This window comes from Scyliorhinus torazame, chromosome 7 (genome assembly GCF_047496885.1).
Source record: "Scyliorhinus torazame isolate Kashiwa2021f chromosome 7, sScyTor2.1, whole genome shotgun sequence".
NCBI lineage: Eukaryota > Metazoa > Chordata > Chondrichthyes > Carcharhiniformes > Scyliorhinidae > Scyliorhinus > Scyliorhinus torazame.
The window spans coordinates 275,279,445-275,299,265 of NC_092713.1; the positions used below are offsets into that span (position 1 = coordinate 275,279,445).

The window sequence follows — 19,821 nt, forward strand, 5'->3', positions numbered from 1 at the left end:
ACAGTACAGTAGTCCAATTGAAGTTAGACATTGGTGCCAACGCTAATTTAATCAGCATGACGCATTATAAAAATTTTAAATTCAGCTGATTAGATGAAATATTATGGCCTGGATTCTCCGACCCCATGCCGCGTCAGAGGATCCCCGGGGGGGGGCACGAGAATCACGCCACGCAGCACCGATGCCAGATCGCCGATTCTCTGGCGCTGATTTTCGGGCGCCCGCGGGATCGCCGTCGCACCGGTCGGGGGCCATTGAAACCGCCCCCCCCCCCCCCCGGCGATTCTCTGGGCCCCGACGGGCCGAGTGCCCACCGCGTTCGGCCGAGTCCCGCCGGCTTGAGTTACGTATGGTCCCACCCGGCGGGACCTCGGAGTTCTGTCTGCGGGGGCCGTCCTGGTGGGGGGGGGGGGGGGGAGGTGCGGGGGGATCCAACCGCGGGGGGGGGGGGGGTGCTCCACAGTGGCCTGGCCCGCGATCGGGACCTACTGATCGGCGGGCGGGCTGGTTCTGTGGGGGCCTATGTTCCACCGCGCCGGGTACCTGTAGGGTTTCACCATATTGCCCGGGGGCCGGCGTGGAGACAGGAACTCATGCGCATGCGCAAACTCGCGCCGGCTGTGGCGCGTATGCGCGAACACGCGTCGGCTTTCGGGCGCCAGAGCTGCGAAGACCACTCCGGCGCCATACTAGCCCTGGGAAGAGGTGGATAGCTGCCAGGTGAGGCCTATTGACGCCAGAGCGGCTCGCACCACTTTTCACTCCAGCGTCAGAACTTGTCCGCAAGTTTGCAGAAGCCCGGCCTATAATGGTTCAAGCATTGAAAGTTATGGTGCTTGTGACCTGAGTTTGGTGGTGAAGAAGACAGTTTATTCCGTCTCATTCTGTATGTATCAGAGGGCTTGGGTTCGTTATTAGGTCATCAGTCCTGGGAAGTATTAGGTAGAGTGCAGTTGGTTCATAGCATCCACAAAGGATTGGATCAACACTCAGCAAATTCAGCGATGTGTTCACTGATTTCAGTGCACTCCCATTCGCCAACGAAGTACAATTTAAAGAAGATGCATTATCTAAAGCACCGATACAGACTATTTGTAATGAAATTGCTGAGGATGTAGCTCTGCATGTCAATCTCATTTCTACCCTAACACCTGTATCAGACGTGAAAACACAAGTTATCAAGAAGATAGAAGAACCTACCAATGAAGTAAATTCCATGGTATGGTTGAAAGAAAAGGTGATGCTCGTATAGCATGGATCCCAAAGATCTCAAAGAAAAAAGTGTACTGATTGTAAAACAATCATTACAGAAAGCAATGGACAGTCAATCTGATCCATACCTCACAAAATCACATTACAAAGCGTTACCATTGTCATGTGGTAGATCACCAGCAGAGTAACTCATGAATAGAAGGTTGCGTACCACACTTCCACACATGGAGAAGAAGAAGGAGAATGCAGTGGTACTGCAGGAAATTCAAAACATGAAAGCAAAACAAAAGCAGTTCGATGATTTGGAGTTTTGTTTATTGTCAAGTGTACCAAGGTACAGTGAAAAGTATTTTTCGGCGAGCAGCTCAATCGATCATTAAGTACATGAAAAGAAAAGGAAATAAAAGAAACTACATAATGGGGCAACACAAGGTGCACTGTAAATACATAGCACCAGCATCGGGTGAAGCATACAGGGTGTAGTGTTAATGAGGTCAGTCCATAAGAGGGTCATTTAGGAGTCTGGTGACAGTGGGGAAGAAGCTGTTTTTTTAAGTCTGTTCGTGCGTGTTCTCAGACTTTCGTATCTCCTGCTCGATGGAAGAAGTTGGAAGAGTGAGTAAGCCGGGTGTGAGGGGTCTTTGATTATGCTGCCCACTTTCTCCAGGCAGCGGGAGGCGTAGATGGAGTCAATGTATGGGAGGCAGGTTTGTGTGATGGGCTTGGCTATGTTCACGACTGTCTGAAGTTTCTTGTGGTCTTCGGATGAGCAGTTGCCATACCAGGCTGTGATGCAGACAGATAGGATGCTTTACATGGTGCATCTGTAAAAGTTGGTAAGAGTTAATGTGGACATGCCGAATTTCCTTAGTTGCCTGAGGAAGTATGGGCATTTTTGTGCTTTCTTGGTGGTAGCATCGGTGTGGGTGGACCAGGACAGATTTTTGGAGATGTGTACCCCTAGGAATTTGAAACTGCCAACCATCTCCACCTCGGTCCCGTTGATGCTGACAGGGGTTGTACAGTACTTTGCTTTCTGAAGTCAATGACCAGCTCTTTAGTTTTGCTGGCATTGAGGGACAGATTGTTGTCGCTGCACCACTCCACTAGGTTCTCAATCTCCCTCCTGTATTCTGACTCTTCGTTATTCGAGGTCTGGCCCACTATGGTAGTATCGCCAGCAAACTTGTAAATGGAGTTGGAACCAAATTTTGCCACGCAGTCATATGTGTACAGGGGTTATAGTAGGGGGCTAAGTACGCAGCCTTGTGGGGCCCCGGTATTGAGGACTATGGTGGAGGAGGTGTTGTTGTTTATTCTTACTGATTGTGATCTGTGGGTTAGAAAGTCGAGGATCCAATTGCAGAGTGAGGAGCCAAGTCCTAGGTTTTGGAGCTTTGATATGAGCTTGGCTGGGATCATGGTGCTGAAGGCGGAGCTGTAGTCAATAAATAGGAGTCTGATGTAGGAGTCCTTGTTGTCGAGATGCTCTAGTGATGAGTGTAGGGCCAGAGAAATGGCGTCTTCTGTGGACCGGTTGTGCGGTATGCAAATTGCAGTGGATCAAGGCGTTCTGGGAATAAGGAAGCGATGCTCTTCATGACCAACCTCTCGAAGCACTTCATTACAACTGAAGTCAGGGCCACCGGACGATAATCTTTGAGGCACGTTGCCTGGCTTTTCTTTGGTACCGGTATGATGGTGGTCTTCTTGAAGCAGGTGGGGACCTCGGAGCGGAGTAGGGACAGGTTAAAGATGTCCGCGAACACATCTGCCGGCTGGTCCGCACAGGCTCTTAGTGCATGACCAGGGATCCCGTCCGGACTCATCGCTTTCCGAGGGCTCACTTCCAGGAAAGCCGATCTGACTTTGGCAGCTGTGATAGTGGGTATGGGTGTGTTATGGGTTGCTGGGGCAATCAACAGCGGATCGTTGGTTTCCTGCTTGAACCCAACTTAGAATGCATTGATTTCATCAGGGAGGGGTGTGCTGCTGCTGGAGATACTGCTCGGCTTCACTTTGTAGCCCGTTATGTTGTTTAGGCCTTGCCACAACCGCTGAGAGTCTGTAACGTTAGCCTGTGACTCTAGCTGATAGATTGTCTAGAGTTTACCACCTCTGGGTAGGGATGACATTGTGAGAATAGAAGATTCAGGCAATTGATCGAGAAAAGCCATTGTACTTGAAGATGTAGCACCTCGTTCCTACAATGTACAGACAGAGGAAGGGTTGGTTTTAAAAAGAAATTGTCATGCATGGTTTGGTTTTAAGAAGAAATCATCGCAAACTCTTGAAAACCAGAGAAGACTTTCACAACAACGTGATGGATGATGAATCTGCGTGAGAATCAACGTCACCTACAATGTCAGATAGTTTAGCAGTTCCTGAGCATGAGAATGTTATGGGGAACATTGGGCGGGATTCTCCAATAATGGGGCTATGTCCCCACGGCACCGTTAAAATTTCGGCGCCAACCACTCCGGCATCAATGGTCCCCGATAATGAGGAATGATCCCCTTCCTAGGTTGGGCTAGAGCGATGCTGGAGTGGTCCCCGCAGCTCGTGGGTCAGGCCACCGTGCCCCCCCCCACCCCACCTGGGGTCGGATCCCTCCGCCAGACCCCCCCCCCTCCAGGATGGCCCCCGCAGACTCACCTTCCAGGTCACACCATGCGGGACCTGAATAACCCATGCCGGCGGGACTCGGCTGAACTCGTTGGCCACTTGGCCCATCGGGGCCCGGAGAATCGCCGGCGGGGCCGCTTTCAACGGCCCCTGACCGGCGCGGCGGGACTCCCGCAGTCACCCGAGAATTTGCGGGGGAGAATCGGGAAGCCGGCATCGGGGCGGAGGGGTGCGATTCTCGCGCCCCCCCCTGGGGATTTTCTGACCCAGCGAGGGGTCGGAGAATCCCGTCCATTGAATCCCCGCCACATTTCTGCCCCGACCGGCCGGCGGGAGTCTCCGTAACACCGGCCGGCCAATGGGGTTTCCCATTGTGGGGCAGTCCCACGCTGTCGGGAAACCCCCAGGCGCCGGCAAAACGGAGACTCCCGCCGGCGGAGAATGACGCCCCAGAGCAGCAGGGTCAAACTTTGAGAAGATCAACCAGAATCAGAAGTAAACTTGGTCGACTCAATTTGTAGATTTGGGCTATTTGTACATAATATGCTTGCTGTTCTTGTAAACAAGTTTAAAAAAAAAATTAATACTGTTAGACTCACAGCTAATGATATCACATGTAAATATACTGATGATAATGTATTAATTTATTCCTTCAAAATAAAGGGGATGTGGTGATATCATGGTTGTGTTGTAATTCACCACTAGCAGTCTCATTAGTATATAAGCGAATGTTAGAGTCAGGTGACCTCAGACTGACTAAGGAGCTGGGAGAGAGGCTGCTTGTACATGATCATATTGTTATTCATCTGTTGTTTTGCATATATTTGATCCACAGTTAATGTTAATAAATCATTTATAGTGTTAGCTACAAGCGTTCTTGTAATATAAATCAGGCCATCTGACAAGAACATTACACTTGTCATGGAGGACTCTGTTGCAGATGTGGCTGGAGCTACCACATGCTGCATGGTGAGGAATAGATGACACTGAGGTAATTGGAGTGAAATATGAAGCCTAATTCTCTGCTATCTTTTTCAATCTATTTTATGAGACTCCACATGTGGGCAATTCATTTATCTCCACGGACCGCAGGGCTGCCATCTTTAGCTGGATGTATTCCTGGGGATTTCATCGTGACCCACCTCCAAACATCTGCCCAGTCATAAAAGCAATTCTTCTCCCCGCCATCAATATTTGATAGATAGATTTTTGTTAAGCAAAGATATCAAGAGATATGGGACAAAGGTAGGTATGTGGAGTTAAGTCACAGATCAGCCATGATCTTACAGGCTCGAGAGGCAGAATGGCCTACTCCTGTTCCTATGTTTAGTAACTGTTTTCGAAGAAAGTTTAATTAAAATCAAACGAATCTTTTGTGCAGCAATGATATTTCCTCCTGGATTGCAAAGAACCCCGTATGCCGGAGACTACCCTTTAATAACTGCAGGCCCCGGGACAATTCTGGAGTTTGGTAACTCTACACCACCATCACCGACTGCACAGGCTGGATAGGGTCTCCAATGGCTTGAAGCATCAGAAAGCACCCTCTTCAAGACAGGGCCTACAAGGGTCAGGACCCCAGGATCACCCATTGAGATGGGATAGAAACAGCTTCTCCTCTTCCACCACCAGCTCCTCCTGCTCACTCATGCTGTGTGCGTTACCCAGTGAACTCTCCCTCTTGCTCATTAGTTACATTCTCTGGAATGTCTGTTTATAAACTGTTGTGTGGGTTCACATTCAATTGGAAAATGGAATTTATCCAGGAGGAGAGGAATGGGTCAACATTTGGAAGGAGTTTGTATAAGAAACAATTTGCTGTCAAGACCTCTGAAAGTGAAAGTTGGAAACAATGTAGATAACTGGAAGACAATCAGAAATTTACAATGTCATTCAGAATAAACATATGAAACTCATTGCGCTGGGTGGCTACCAAATGCTGCTCCAAGCCTCCCTCCAAGACAACCTAAATTCCAAAATACATATCCAACCATTGGAATGATTGGGCCGTCTACACGCAGCCTATACCTCGAACACATTTGACAATAATTATTTTCATCCCTTGGCAATAGTCAGTCCAGTAAACAGAAATCTTAATCTTTGTAATTTCTCTAAAGTTACAAAAATGTTAGTGTTTCTCCCTCCAGAAACGCTTCAGTGTTGACAAACCAGTTTTTTTATTGAAATAGGAATGTGGTGAGGTTGGGAGGAGCTCTGGGGGGCGGGTGAAGATTAGATTTATCGGAGGAAACGATTGAGGTTTAAATGAATTTTGAAATAACTCCAGGCTGTGGTTCCGCCCCGCCCCCGAAGGTAAATTGCTGCAGTTTGAGGGAAGTCAGTCAGTCGCTCTCAGTCCTCCCGCTGTCACTAACATGCGGGATTACGATGAAATCACCGCTTTCCTCGGAGAATGGGGACCCTTCCAGAAAATGATCTTCTTCATTTTGAGCATCAGCATCTTCCCCAACGGTTTCTGCGGATTGTCCATAGTTTTTGTCGGGGATGTTCCGGAGCATCACTGTTTAATTCCCGGGAATCTCAATCTGAGTGAAGCGTGGCTGAATCGGACTATCCCTCTGGAACAAGGAAGAGGCAAACTCCAGCACAGCCAGTGCAGACGGTACCGGTTGGTTGTGATCAGGAATCTTTCAGCGACGTTTACCGACCCAGATTCCATCAATATGTCTGAGGTGGAACAGGAGCCCTGTTTGGATGGTTGGGAGTACAGTACGGATCAGTACATCTCCACCATCGTCAGCGAGGTAAGTAGCTGAAGGAGTACAGTCATGACATTGGCAATAGTCAGTTTGACAATTTGGCCATAACTTCCTGTGTCCTCAGTTTAGCATTTAGGAGCTGCTCCAAAGATGCCCTCTTTATTTCCCCTTCATGAAGCCCTGCTGACTCTGCTTGATTATAATATTTGTAAGTGCTGTGCTATTACATCTGTTATAACAGTAGGAAGTCTTACAACACCAGGTTAAAGTCCAACAGGTTTGTTTCGATGTCACGAGCTTTCCGAGCGCTGCTCCTTCCTCAGCTGAATGAAGAGGTATGTTCCAGAAACACATATATAGACATGTTTCTGGAACATACCTCTTCATTCACCTGAGGAAGGAGCAGCGCTCCTAAAGCTAGTGACATTGAAACAAACCTGTTGGACTTTAACCTGGTGTTGTAAGACTTCGTACTGTGCTCACCCCAGTCCAACACCAGCATCTCCACATCTGTTATAACAGTCTCTACTAGACTCTAACATTTCCCCAATGACAGATGTTAAGCTAACTGACGATTAGTTCCCTGTTTTTGTCTCCCTCCCTATTTGAATACAGGTGTTACATTTGCAGTTTTCCAATCCTCTGGGACTTTTCCAGAATTTACGGATTCATGGATTATTATTACCAGTATATCCACTTTTTCTGTAGCTATTACTTTTAGTATCCTCGGATGCAACCCATCACATCCAGGGGACGTGTCTGCCTTTAGCCCCATTAGTTTACCTAGTACTTTTTCTCTAGTGATAATTATTGTATTTATTTCCTCCCCTACTTCTGCTCCTTGATTATTTGGTATTATTAGAATGCTATTGGTCTGTTCCACCCTGAGAAGACTGACACAAAGTACCTATTTAACTCCTCTGCCATTTCCTTGGTTCCACACTATTATTTTCCCAGTCTCATTGGCCAAGCGATCTACGTTCACTTCAGATCTCGCTTCCTTTTTATATATTCAAAGAAGCTCTTACCTCTATTTTTATATTATTTGCTGGTTTACTCTCATAGATGGTCTTCTCTTTTTTAATGTTTTGGTCATTTTTTTAAACTTTCCCAATCCTCTGGTTTACCACTCATCTTTGCATCTGTTTTTATGTTCAATTTAATGCTATCTTTCACTTCCTTAGTTAATCGTGGCTGATTTATCCCCTTGTAGAATCATTCTTCCTCACTGGGATATATCTTTGTTGTGAGTTATGAACTATTTTAATAAATGTCTGCCATTGCCAATCAATCATCTTCTATGCTAAACTCCTTTCCCCGTCCATTCCAACCAACGCTGCCCACATTGCTTTGTGATTACCCGTATTTAAGTTCAACACAGTTCTTCTTAATGACTACCTCTGCCAATTTGATTTTTCCAGTCTACATGGAAGTTTAAAGTCACCCATGTTTAAAGTACTGGCTTTTTACATGCCCTCATTAGCTCTAGATTTATTCTCCATTCTACAGTACAGCTGCTCAGAAAGCACCCTCTGGGGTGTTCTTTGTGGTGCTAAATTCAGGTGTTAGTGTTCACAAAGACCACAAAATAGTTTTTACTTGAACAAAGCTATAAATGTATTTACACTACTAATTTGGATTCTACACATACTCGTAAATAATACACAGTTGATAATTAACATATAATCAACACTCACCTACAACTAATCTCTACACTCTTGTCAACTATGATCTGCTCTTATTAACACTATCTTTCCTTCAGTCTGTACTGCAGCTAACACCTTCACTCCCCCCCCCCCCCCTCGGCTGAGCATCAATGTCTTATATATTTGTAACTCTCACTTCTTCTAGTGCCAGATCTAGACATTTAATTAACCCTTGCAGTTCCTACATTTATGATAATACCTTAGTTCCCTTTCTTTGGAAAAGAAAAATTATCATAAACCTTGTGATATTTTTCTTTGAACATTACATGAGATAGTATTAATCATAAACGTGTTACCACTTTTTTTACATTCATTTGCAAATAACTGTGACATTACTTTGTTGAAGATAAATGAGTTATTATTACAGTCATTTCAAGTTTAATCTGTCTGGTGGTCTCCTCTTTCTAGTTGATCTTCTCAGTGATATCTTCAAAGTATGCAATTGATCTTCCATATCATCTTGCTGTATTGGTGTCAAGTAAGAATTGGAAAAGTCAATGTCCTTGAAGATGTTATCTTGAACAATGACACTTTGAGGTTGAGACGTAACATGATGTTTGATTCGCAACAGTGCTTTTCTGTTTCTTCTGAACACAGAACCTTGTTCAGTCTGAACTAAGAACATAAGAACTAGGAGCTGGAGTAGGCCATCTGGCCCATCGAGCCTGCTCCGCCGTTCAATGAGATCATGGCTGATCTTTTGTGGACTCGGCTCCACTTTCTGGCCCGAACACCATAACCCTTAATCCCTTTCTATCTTTATCTTAAAAACATTTAATGAAGGAGCCTCAACTACCTCACTGTGCAAGGAATTCCATTGGTTTACATCTCTTTCGGTGAAGAAGTTCCTCCTAAGCTTAGTCCTAAATTTACTTCCCCTTATTTTGAGGCTATGCCCCCTAGTTCTGCTTTCACCCGCCAGTGGAAACAACCTGCCCGCAACTATCCTATCTGTTCGCTTCATAATTTTATATGTTTCTATAAGATCCCCCCTCACATCCTTCTAAATTCCAATGAGTACAGTCCCAGTCTACTCAACTGTATTATTTTTAATATTAGATAGAGGTTTTGTTTGTTTGTCGTAGTTCTCTTTTTGTTTCTTTTTTCTTAATCTGATTCGGTTGTGTATCTCATGGTGATCCATATCTGGAATAGTTATCTCAGGTAATGTGGTGCGAAGTTTTCTACCCATTAACTTCTGAGCAGGTGATAATCCAGATGATAGTGGTGTTGCTCTGTATGTCCACAATGCCAAAGGTAAATCGTTATTGTCATCGATTGCTTTATGGAACAATTTTTTGATTATTCCTTCGCCCTTCTCTGCTTTGCCATTTGATTGAGGAGAGCATGGGCTTGATGTGATGAGATTGAAGGTGTACTTCTCTGCAAACTGTGTCCACTCCCAGCTTGTGAAACAAGGACCATGGTCAGAGACATATAAAGGTATCCCATGGCATGCAAAAATTGATTTTACTGAACACATGATAGATTTTGCTGTTGTTATGGGCCAGGGTTTAGAAAGCTCCAAACTATATCATGGAGCTCACCTGACCCACAACGTACGATAAATTGTGGTTATGGGGAGCACAAGGGCCTACTTTACAGGTGTGATGCAACAGAGATCTACAGTTCTCTTAAAACAAAACCATGTTTATTTATGAATCCAGTTAACACTTTGTAAACCCACAGTAAACATCTTAACAACTATCAACACCAATAATACCCGCAGATACAATTTTCTATAAGTAACCCTTCATAATTTTCCTAACAACATCCATAAGACCAAAATACACTTTTTACAGAAAAACAGCAGGTTTAAATTCTCTACAGTAACAGGTATTACATTGAAATCCTCAAATGATCTGGAGACACTCTTTAGATTGCAGAGAGAGATCAATGCATCTTCTTGCTGAGACTGCAGCTTCTTCAACTCCGAAATGAAACTAAAACACACAGACACACACCAGCCTTTTTGCTCAAAGCGAAAGTAAAAGCAGAGTCACAGCTCAGCTCCACCCACACACTGACATCACTGCAGCTATTTGATAAACACCCATTTCTTAAATGTACATCCACTACAGCTATTTCATAAACATCCATTTCTTAAACGTACTCTCACATGGCACTTCCCCCCAAGAAAAAAAATAAACCATCAACTTCAAGATGGTTTCATTTTTCACCTTTTCACTTCCTTTTAAGAAATATTGACAGTGAATATACATTTTTTTTAGCAAAACAAAACATGCAAACATTTATAATAACATAGTACATTTTAGTTTTTATTTCTCCAACTGGAATCCCTCTTGATTGACAGTCTCTTTGGACAAGAAGTTCTCTGCATCATCCATCCATTTCTCTCCATCTCGGCATTTCTCTTTAAAGTCAGATACTTTAGTTCAATCTGATCACAGAGCCCTTGCAATTCTCCAACACAGGAGCATTGGCTAACACAGCCTTCAGGCAGTCAAATGCCTGTTGACACTCCACTGTCCACTTAAATTTGCTCTGTTTCCTTAGCAAGTCCGGCAGTGGAGCAAATACACTGCTAAAATTTGGCACAAATATCTGGTAGAATCCACTCATGTTAAGAAATTGCATTATTTCCCTTTGTGTCGAGGGTATTGGAAACTCCCCAATAACATTTGTTTTCACATCCCGTGGGACCATTCGGCCATGTCCAATTGTATGGTCCAGGAAAGTGACTTGGGCTTTTCTAAATTCACTTTTGGCTACATCCATTGGGCCATCCTTCTTTGAGGTATTTCATTATCCTCTGGAGCGTCAAATAATTTTCTGTTTCACCTTTGATGATTCGTAGTTTTCGGTCAGACACTAGTAGCATCTTGGCAATGAATGAGGCATGTGCTTCCACTATGTTTACTATATTTGTATCTGATGTTTTAGTATCAGTGGTAGCTCTGGATAAGGTATCTGCAGCAACTAAGTCTTCCCTTGGCTCTTTATGATGGTCAGTCGAAGACTTGGTTGAGTGAACCCTTTCAACTAGGTTTAATTTTTTGCAAGCATTGCCCCCTATTAGCGATAACCTATTGGACGCGATTCTCCACTCCCGCGCCGGTTGGGAGAATCGCCTGGGCCGCCAAAATTTCCCGGGACGCCCGTCCGACGCACTACCGCAATTCTTCCAAGCGGTGGGAACGGCCCAGTCAAGCTTCGCGGGCCGCAGGCCGGAGAATCGCCGGAGACACCCAAAATGGCGATTCTCCTGCACCCCAGCTATTCTCAGGCCCGGATGGGCTGAGTGGCCAGGCCAAAACGGCGGGTTCCCCCCGGCGCCGTCCACACCTGGTCGCTGCCATCGTGAGCGGTGCGTGAACGCTGGGGGGGCGGCCTGCGGGGGGGGCGAGGGGGGATCCTGCACCGGGGGTAACCTTAAATGTGGGGTGGCCCGAGATCGGTGCCCACCGATCGTCGGGCCGTCCTCTCTGAAGGAGGACCTCCTTCCTTCCGCGGCCCCGCAAGATCCGTCCACTATCTTCTTGCGGGGCGGACTTAGAGAGGACGGCATCTACGCATGCGCGGATGACGCCTGTTATGCGGCGCCGGCCGCGTCATCTATGCGGCGCCGCCTTTACGCAGGCAACAAGGCCTGGCGCGTGTAGATGACGTGGTCCCGATCCTGGCCCATTGTCAGGGCCTGAATCGGTCAGGACCGGGGCCGTTTCACGCCGTCGTGAACCTTGACGGCGTTCACGACGGCGCGGCCACTTCGGCGCGGGAGTGGAGAAACCCGCCCATTATCTTTCACTATCTCAAAGTCGATTGGCATTTCGATGTCACCATTTCTAACAATGAGACAGCAGGATCCTCTTGTGACCATGTTGTTACCATTGTAATCAGTCAGCCGACAAGTAGATTTCTTTATTAGTGGTGTTCTATAAGCTTGTCTTAAATTATTTTCTGTAATAATATTTTCATATGTTCCTGTATCAATTTTAAATGGTATATCTGTGCCATTAATTTCTAATAATACAGTCCACTGTTTAATTATCTTTGAGAGCTGTTGTACTGGTTTGTCATTACAATCCAGAAAATTAATCGTGGTTACTGCTTCAATCAAGTATCCTTTAGCGTGTACGGTGAGAAATCTTCATTATCGAATCCCTTTCCTTTTCTGCTCCTCATCACTATCATCATCCAGTTCCGTGTTATCAAAGTCCCTCTAACGTTTTCCTTTTTGTTTGAAATGTGATTTTTTTATCATCATTCTGAACACTTTGGATCCTTCTGTAGTCATCGTGGGACTTTTAAAATTTGGTTACTGTAGACGCTATTGAGAAATGACACTGTGCTGCAAAGTGATTGAACTTACAACAATTGGGACATTGTTTGCCTTTTGCTGGACAATGTTTTTACTGTGAAACTGGCCACAGCGTGTGCACATCATCACTCTTGTGATGTCACTCTCAAAATGGCTACCAGCCATTGTACGCAGTTTTCTTTGCTGCGACACAGCATTAATAACATCAGCCACGTTTCCCGATTTCACGCTCTTTTCATTTGTCATGACCTCCGCATATTCAGAGGATGCTTGTTCACTGGCTTTGCACATATCAATTGCGTCTTCTATTGGCAAAATCAGTCGTCCCAGCATTTTTTCACGTAAACGCTCATCATTTATCCCAAGCACATCTTGATCACAAAGTATTGAATCGACAACGGATGAAAAGTTACAGGACTCCGCTCTTAACGTTAAAGCTGTCATGAAAGAATCTACTGACTCCCCTCCAAGGTGCAGCCTTTTTCTGAACATGTAGCACTATAGGTCTCATTCACTGCATCTTGCAGTGTGCATCGAACTTCTGTACCATTCTGTTAGATTTTGTTTTATCCTCATCAGCAGTAAATTCAAAGGAACTATAAAGTTCTAATGCTTGTATTCCAGCCAAATTTAGAAGCAGTGCTTTTTGGAAGCATTTTCCAACGCGGAGGCAGTTGGGAAACTTCAAGCTGCTGTTTAAAGAATGCCCAGTTTTGACATAGTTTACCGTTTGTCCTGAGGTAGTCAGGTTTCTTGAGACCCTCCATCTTATGATTTGCCTTCTGTGTAGATTTTATGATCATTGCAGCAGCTTGTTTGTTTTCTTCAATCTTTTTATGCTACCTTTTCTAATCTAACTGCTTCTTACTTGTAGAAATGAACTCTTTGTACCATGTGGTGCTCTATGTGTTGCTAAATTCAGGATGGTTGACGTAGTGTTCACAAAGACTACAAAATAGCTTTAACTTGAACAAAGTTATAAATTTATTAACACTAATTTGGATTTGACACCTACTCCTAAATAATACACAGTTGATAATTAACGTATAATCTACACTCACCTACAACTAACAAGGAGAACAGCGCGGGTTCAATTCCTGTCCCGGCCTCCCCGAACAGGCGCCGGAATGTGACCACTAGGGGCTTTTCACGGTAACTTAATTGAAGCCTACTTGTGACAATAAGCGATTATTATTAATCTCTACACTATTATAAACTATGATCTGCTCTTACTCATACTATCTTTCCTTCAGTCTGTACTTTAGCTGATTCCTTCACTTCTACCCCCCACCCCACCACAATCAATGTCTTATATACTTGTAACTCTAGCTCCATCTAGTGGCTGATCTAGATATTTCATTAACACCTCCAGGTCTTACATTTATAATAATACCACACTCTCTTCAAGACAGGTCCTATAAGGGTCAGGTCCCCAGGATCACCTGCTGAGATGGCATAGAAATAGCTTTCTTCTCCTCTTCCACCATCAGCCCCTTCTACTCACTCATGATGTGTGTGTTACCCAGTGAACTCACACTCTTGCCGTCTCTGATTCCTCGGCGCTCCCCATTTGGAGTCATGTCCGGTTCACTGGAATCATCTTTGGTTTGTCGATGCTCCCCGTCTGTAGCCCTTTCTGGTTCTCCTGAATCACTTTTGGTTTCTTGATGCTCCCCGTGTGGAATCATTTCATGTTCTTGTGGAGAGGCTCGAGTAGATGAGGTTTGAGTTAACGTGGTGTCACTGGAGTCACTAGTAGCCTCATTTTGATTGTCGAGTGGATCTGTCAGTGTTGCTGAGATGCCGCACATCTTGTATGGGAATTGTGAAGCCTTTGTCACTAGTCGCACATACAGTGGGTAGACCTTCAGTATCTTCTTGTCAGTTAGATCAGCTGGGTAGACTGTCAGAGTCTTCTTCTGGTGGCTCAAATAATCTGGGTACACTGTCATAATCATTTTGTTGTGCACGTGAGCGTGGTAGACTGTCATAGTCATCTTGCTGTGCACTCGAGCATGGCAGACTTGCATCGTCTGCTGCTGGTTGCTCAGATAAGGTTGCTAGACCTTCATGCAAGGACTGCGCTTTGCACTTTCATCCGCAATGGTGAGTAGAAGATCTAACTTCTCAGCATTGGCCACGCCATCTATGTCGGATGCTACCATGTAAATCTCAAATCTCTGCTTGAATGCACGCCAGTTGGCATTGAGATTGCCTGAGCTGCTGAGGAACCGGAATCTCGGTCATCTTGCCTGGGTGCTGTTGCTGGTAGTCACGGATCTTGCTGAGTTGAACTATATAGATTCAACAGGCACTACTGGTACCATGATGTGTTATGTACTTTGGGATAACACAGGCTGCAACTTGATGCAGCTTTGAACAAAAGATACTCCAGACTTTGCAGTAAGTTCGATGTGATTTATTGAACCATTAGCACAATTCTCTATGAGTTCGACTCTCCTGCTAATCTTGCTATAGTAACTCAGTCTAACTAACCAGTCTGCTCTAAGCCACGTGGTGGGTGTGATGCTTCTGATCTGCCCCTGTCCTACTCGCTAAGTGTCGCCTGTGGAAAGAGAAAGAGCATGTGTGCCCTGTCCTTTTATATGGGTTGTGTAATGCCCCCTTGAGGTAGTGTCACCTCTGGGTGTCTTGACAGCCCATTGGTCATGTCCTATTCTATGTGTTCATTAGCTGTATGTCTGCATGTCATGACATCTCAGGTGCTCCGTCTAGTGTTTACTTAGTTGTTGCGTATATACATTAACCCCTTGTGTATTTACTGTGATGCAAATCACCAGTTACCAAATGCTGCCCCAAGCCTCCCTCCAAGACAACCTAAATTCCAAAATACATATCCAACCATTGGAATGATTGGGCTGTCTACACACAGCCTATACCTCGAACACATTTGACAATAATTATTTTCATCCCTTGTCAATAGTCAGTACAGTAAACAGAAATCGTAATCTTTGTAATTTCTCTAAAGTTACACAAAAGGTAGTGTTTCTCCCTCCAGAAACGCTTCAGTGTTGACAAACCAGTTTTTTATTGAAATAGGAATGTGGTGAGGTTGGGAGGAGCTCTGGGGGGCGGGTGAAGATTAGATTTATCGGAGGAAACGATTGAGGTTTAAATGGACTTTGAAATAACTCCAGGCTGTGGTTCCGCTCCGCCCCCGAAGGTAAATTGCTGCAGTTTGAGGGAAGTCAGTCAGTCGCTCTCAGTCCTCCCGCTGTCACTAACATGCGGGATTACGATGAAATCACCGCTTTCCTCGGAGAATGGGGACCCTTCCAGAAAATGATCTTCTTCCTTTTGAGCGCCAGCATCTTCCCCAACGGTTTCTGTGGAATGTCCATCGTTTTTGTCGGGGATGTTCCGGAGCATCGCTGTTTAATTCCCGGGAATCTCAATCTGAGTAAAGCGTGGCTGAATCGGACTATCCCTCTGGAACAAAAAAGAGGCAAACTCCAGCACAGCCAATGCAGACGGTACCGGTTGGATGTGATCAGGGATCTTTCAGCGACGTTTGCCAACCCAGATTCCATCAATATGTCTGAGGTGGAACAGGAGCCCTGTTTGGATGGTTGGGAGTACAGTAAGGATCAGTACATCGCCACCATCGTCAGCGAGGTAAGTAGCTGAAGGAGTACAGTCATTACACTGGCAATAGTCAGTTTGACAATTTGGCCATAACTACCTGTGTCCTCAGTTTAGCATTTAGGAGCTGCTCCAAAGATGCCCTCTTTATTCGCCTTCATGAAGCTGTTGCTAACTTTTGGTTGGCTCTTAAATCGTAATTTGCTCTGTTTGTTTTACCTTTGCTCTAGAGTCGCCAGGTATCTTTATGATACCGCCACGAGGTTAAAGTTCAAGTAATGATCAATAACTCAACACACCAATAAGTAAGATTCAAATCAAAGCACATTTATTATACACAGTAAATCACTACTCATGCATAAACTCTACTTTCCAGGCTATTCCTATCACTAAAAGGCCTATACTTAGCTTTGGACTGGCCCACCAGGTCAGGGGAACAAATGGCCTTTCGTTCAAGTCCTGAGTCTGCAGGATTCAAATGCTGTTATGGACTGGTAGCTAGGAGCGCCTATCTCGTAGCGAGCATTGACTTGAGACTTACTTGGTTGGAGGCAGCGAGGCAGGTCACTGTCAAGGGTTGGTTCAAGTTGCTGAGTGACCCTGCCAAAGAAGGACGATTTGAACTTGGGGGCTTTACTTTATAGTCCCCAGGGGTTTCCCGCCCTTTGGGGCGGGCCCCGTACCTGGTTCCAAGTGATTGGACTACTTTCCGATCACTTGGATCGATTTCTCCAATACTGGAGCTGTTCCCTGATCGCTGGGTAGTCCCTAAGTGTCTGTTGGCCTTCCTTTGTCTTGGCACCTGCTGGCACCGAGGAGTCTGGCTTGGCTTTATTCACCTTAACTGTTGTGATTGTGCCTTGGAATCGCTCATTACTATGCAGATGGCTGCTGCATTACTATGCAGATGGCTGCTGGTTTCAGTGCTGTCTGGTTCCTTACAGGTTTCAATACACATGATTTCTGTATTTGCTAGTCTTTGCCTGTGTTGGCTGAATTTCCCTTCAGCCTTTGCGGTTCTCGATTTTAAGTCGGGAAGTGGCCAACTCAGGTGGCTACACAGCCTTGCTGACTCTGCTTGATTATAATATTTCTAAGTGCTGTGCTATTACATCTGTTATGACAGTCTCTACTGGGCTCTAACATTTCCCCAATGACAGATGTTGAGCTAACCTACGTTTAGTTCCCTGTTTTTGTCTCCCTTTTGGGATATCAGTGTTACATTTGCAGTTTTCTAATCCTCTGGGATGTTCCCAGAATTTCCGGATTCATGGATGGGCTGGATTCTCCGCCCCGCTGCGCGACATTTCCATTTCACCCTGCCAGCTGGATGTGCCTTTATGCCAGCTTGTCAATGGGGTTTCCCATTGTGGGGCACCCCCACGCCGTCAGGAAACCCTCAGGCTGCTGGAAAAACCAGAGCATCCCATCGGCGGAGAATCTAGCACATGGATGATTATTACCAGTGCATCCACTATTTCTGTAGCTATTACTTTTAGTATCCTCGGATGCAACCTATCACATCCAGGGAACGTATCAGCCGTTAGCCCCATTAGTTTACTTAGTGCTTTTTCTCGAGTGATAATTATTGTATTTATTTCCTCCCCTGGATTATTTGGTATTATTGGAATGTTATTGGGTCTTCCACCCTGAGAAGATTGACACAACTTACTTATTTAACTCCTCTGCCATTTCCTGGTTCCGCATTATTATTTTCCCATTCTCATTGTCCAAGGGACCTATGTTCACTTTGGATCTCTCTTCATTTTTATATATTTAGATGCAAAGAATTTACAGCGCAGAAGAAGGCCATTCAGCCCATTGAGTCTGCACTGGCCCTTGCAAAGAGCACCCTACTTAAACCCACGCCTCCACCCCATTTCCGAAACCCAGTAATCCCACTTAACCTTTTGGTTACTAAGGGGCAATTTCGAATAGCCAAACCACCGAACCTTAACATCTTTGGACTGTGGGAAGAAACCGGAGAATCCGGAGGAAACCCACCCAGACACGGCGAGAAATTGCAAACTCCACACAGACAGTCATATAGGGCCAAATTGAACCCAGGACCCTGGAGCTGTGAGGCAGCAGTGCTAACCACTGTGCCACCATGCCGCCCAAAAGAGAAGCTCTTACCATCTCTTTTTATATTATTTGCTAATTTACTCCCATAGTTTATCTTCTCATCTTTTTTATTTTTTTGGTCATCTTTTTCTTTAACTTTCCCAATCCTTTGGTTTATCACTAATCTTTGCAATATTGTAAGTTTTTTATGTTCAGTTTAATTCTATTCTTCACTTACTTGGTTAATCATGGCTGATTTACCCCCCTTCCTAGAATCATTCTTCCTCACTGGGACACATCTTTGCTGTGAGCCATGAATTATTTTAATAAATGTCTGCCATTGTTGATCAATTATCTTTTCTACTAAACTCCTTTCCCAGTCCACTCCAGCCAATGCTGCCAGCTTTGCTTTGTGATTACCCTTATTTAAGTTTAACACAGTTCTTCCTTATGACCACCTCTGCCAATTTGATTTTTCTAGTCCACATGGAAGATTAAAGTCACCCATGTTTAAAGTATTACATGCCCTCATTATCTCCAGATTTATTCCCCATCCTACCAATAGCTGCTGTTTGGGGGCCTTTGGATCACTCCCACTAGTGTCTTCTTCCCCTTTTTATTTCTCACCTCCACCCATATGGATTCTGCATATTCTGATCCAAGATCTTTGTTGCTATTGTACTTATTTCTTCTCTTTTATTTAATAAATTTAGAGTACCCAATTAATTTTTTCCAATTAAGGGGCAATTTAGCATATTCAATCCGCCTACCTTGCACATCTTTGTGTTTTACGGGTGAAATGCACGCAAACACTGTGCAAACTCCACACAGACAGTGACCCAGAGCCGGGATCAAACCTACTAACCACTGAGCTACTTATTCCTTCTCTAATTAACACAGTTACTCGCCACCCTTTCCTTTCCTTCCTGCCTGTCCTTAAAAAAAGTAACATATCCCTGAATATTTAGTTCCCATCACCAACTCTTGAGTCACGGATTCATCTGCTCGATTCTCCTATTTCTATACTCACTAACACGTTGCACCAGGAATAATCCAGAGATTACAACCTTTGAGGTCCCGCTTTTTAGTCTTCTGCCTAGATCTCAGAATTCTTGATGCGAGACTTTATCCTTCATTCTACCTATATTGTTGGTACCAACGTGTGCCACAACCTCTGATTTATCATATGGCCCCTTTACGATGTCCTGCTGCCATTCGGTGATATCCTGATCCTGGTCCCAGGGAGACAATACACCATCCCGGAATCACGTTTGTGTCTGCAAAAACATGTGTCCCTTCACCTAACTAATGAATTCCCTTTCACTATCGCTCCTCCTTCCTTCTTCCTTCTCTCCTGTACAGTCAGGCCACTTGTGGTGCAAGAAGCTTGGATCTGACTGCACTTCCTTGAGGAATCAGCACCCACAGCAGCTTCCAAAAAGGAAAACCGATTTGAGTGTGGGATCCCTGGGGATTCCTCTAATACCTGCCTTTTTCTCCTGGACTGCTTGGTGGGCACTCTTCTTTCATCCAATTCCTTGGGCAGTAGTGTGACCATATCTCTAAATGTTCTATCCATGTGATTCTCAACTTTGGGAATGCACCAAGT

The 19,821-nt window shown here is 44.9% G+C and overlaps 1 protein-coding gene across 4 annotated transcripts in view; it reads left to right on the forward strand.

Moving 5' to 3' along the window:
- The first annotated feature begins 6,123 nt into the window (after positions 1-6,123).
- The window catches only part of LOC140427051 (organic cation/carnitine transporter 2-like), a 182,506-nt gene continuing 168,808 nt past the window's right edge, over positions 6,124-19,821 (forward strand). For 3 of the 4 annotated variants that reach the window (XR_011948376.1, XM_072512496.1, XM_072512498.1), the window contains exon 1: positions 15,725-16,181. Coding sequence is in view for 3 of the 4 variants with exons in the window: in XM_072512496.1 (XP_072368597.1) it covers positions 15,792-16,181 (390 nt within the window). In the remaining variant the exon portion in view is untranslated. Of the gene's footprint in view, positions 6,603-15,724; positions 16,182-19,821 lie in introns of those variants that run through there. The other variant, XM_072512497.1, reaches the window with a different exon arrangement.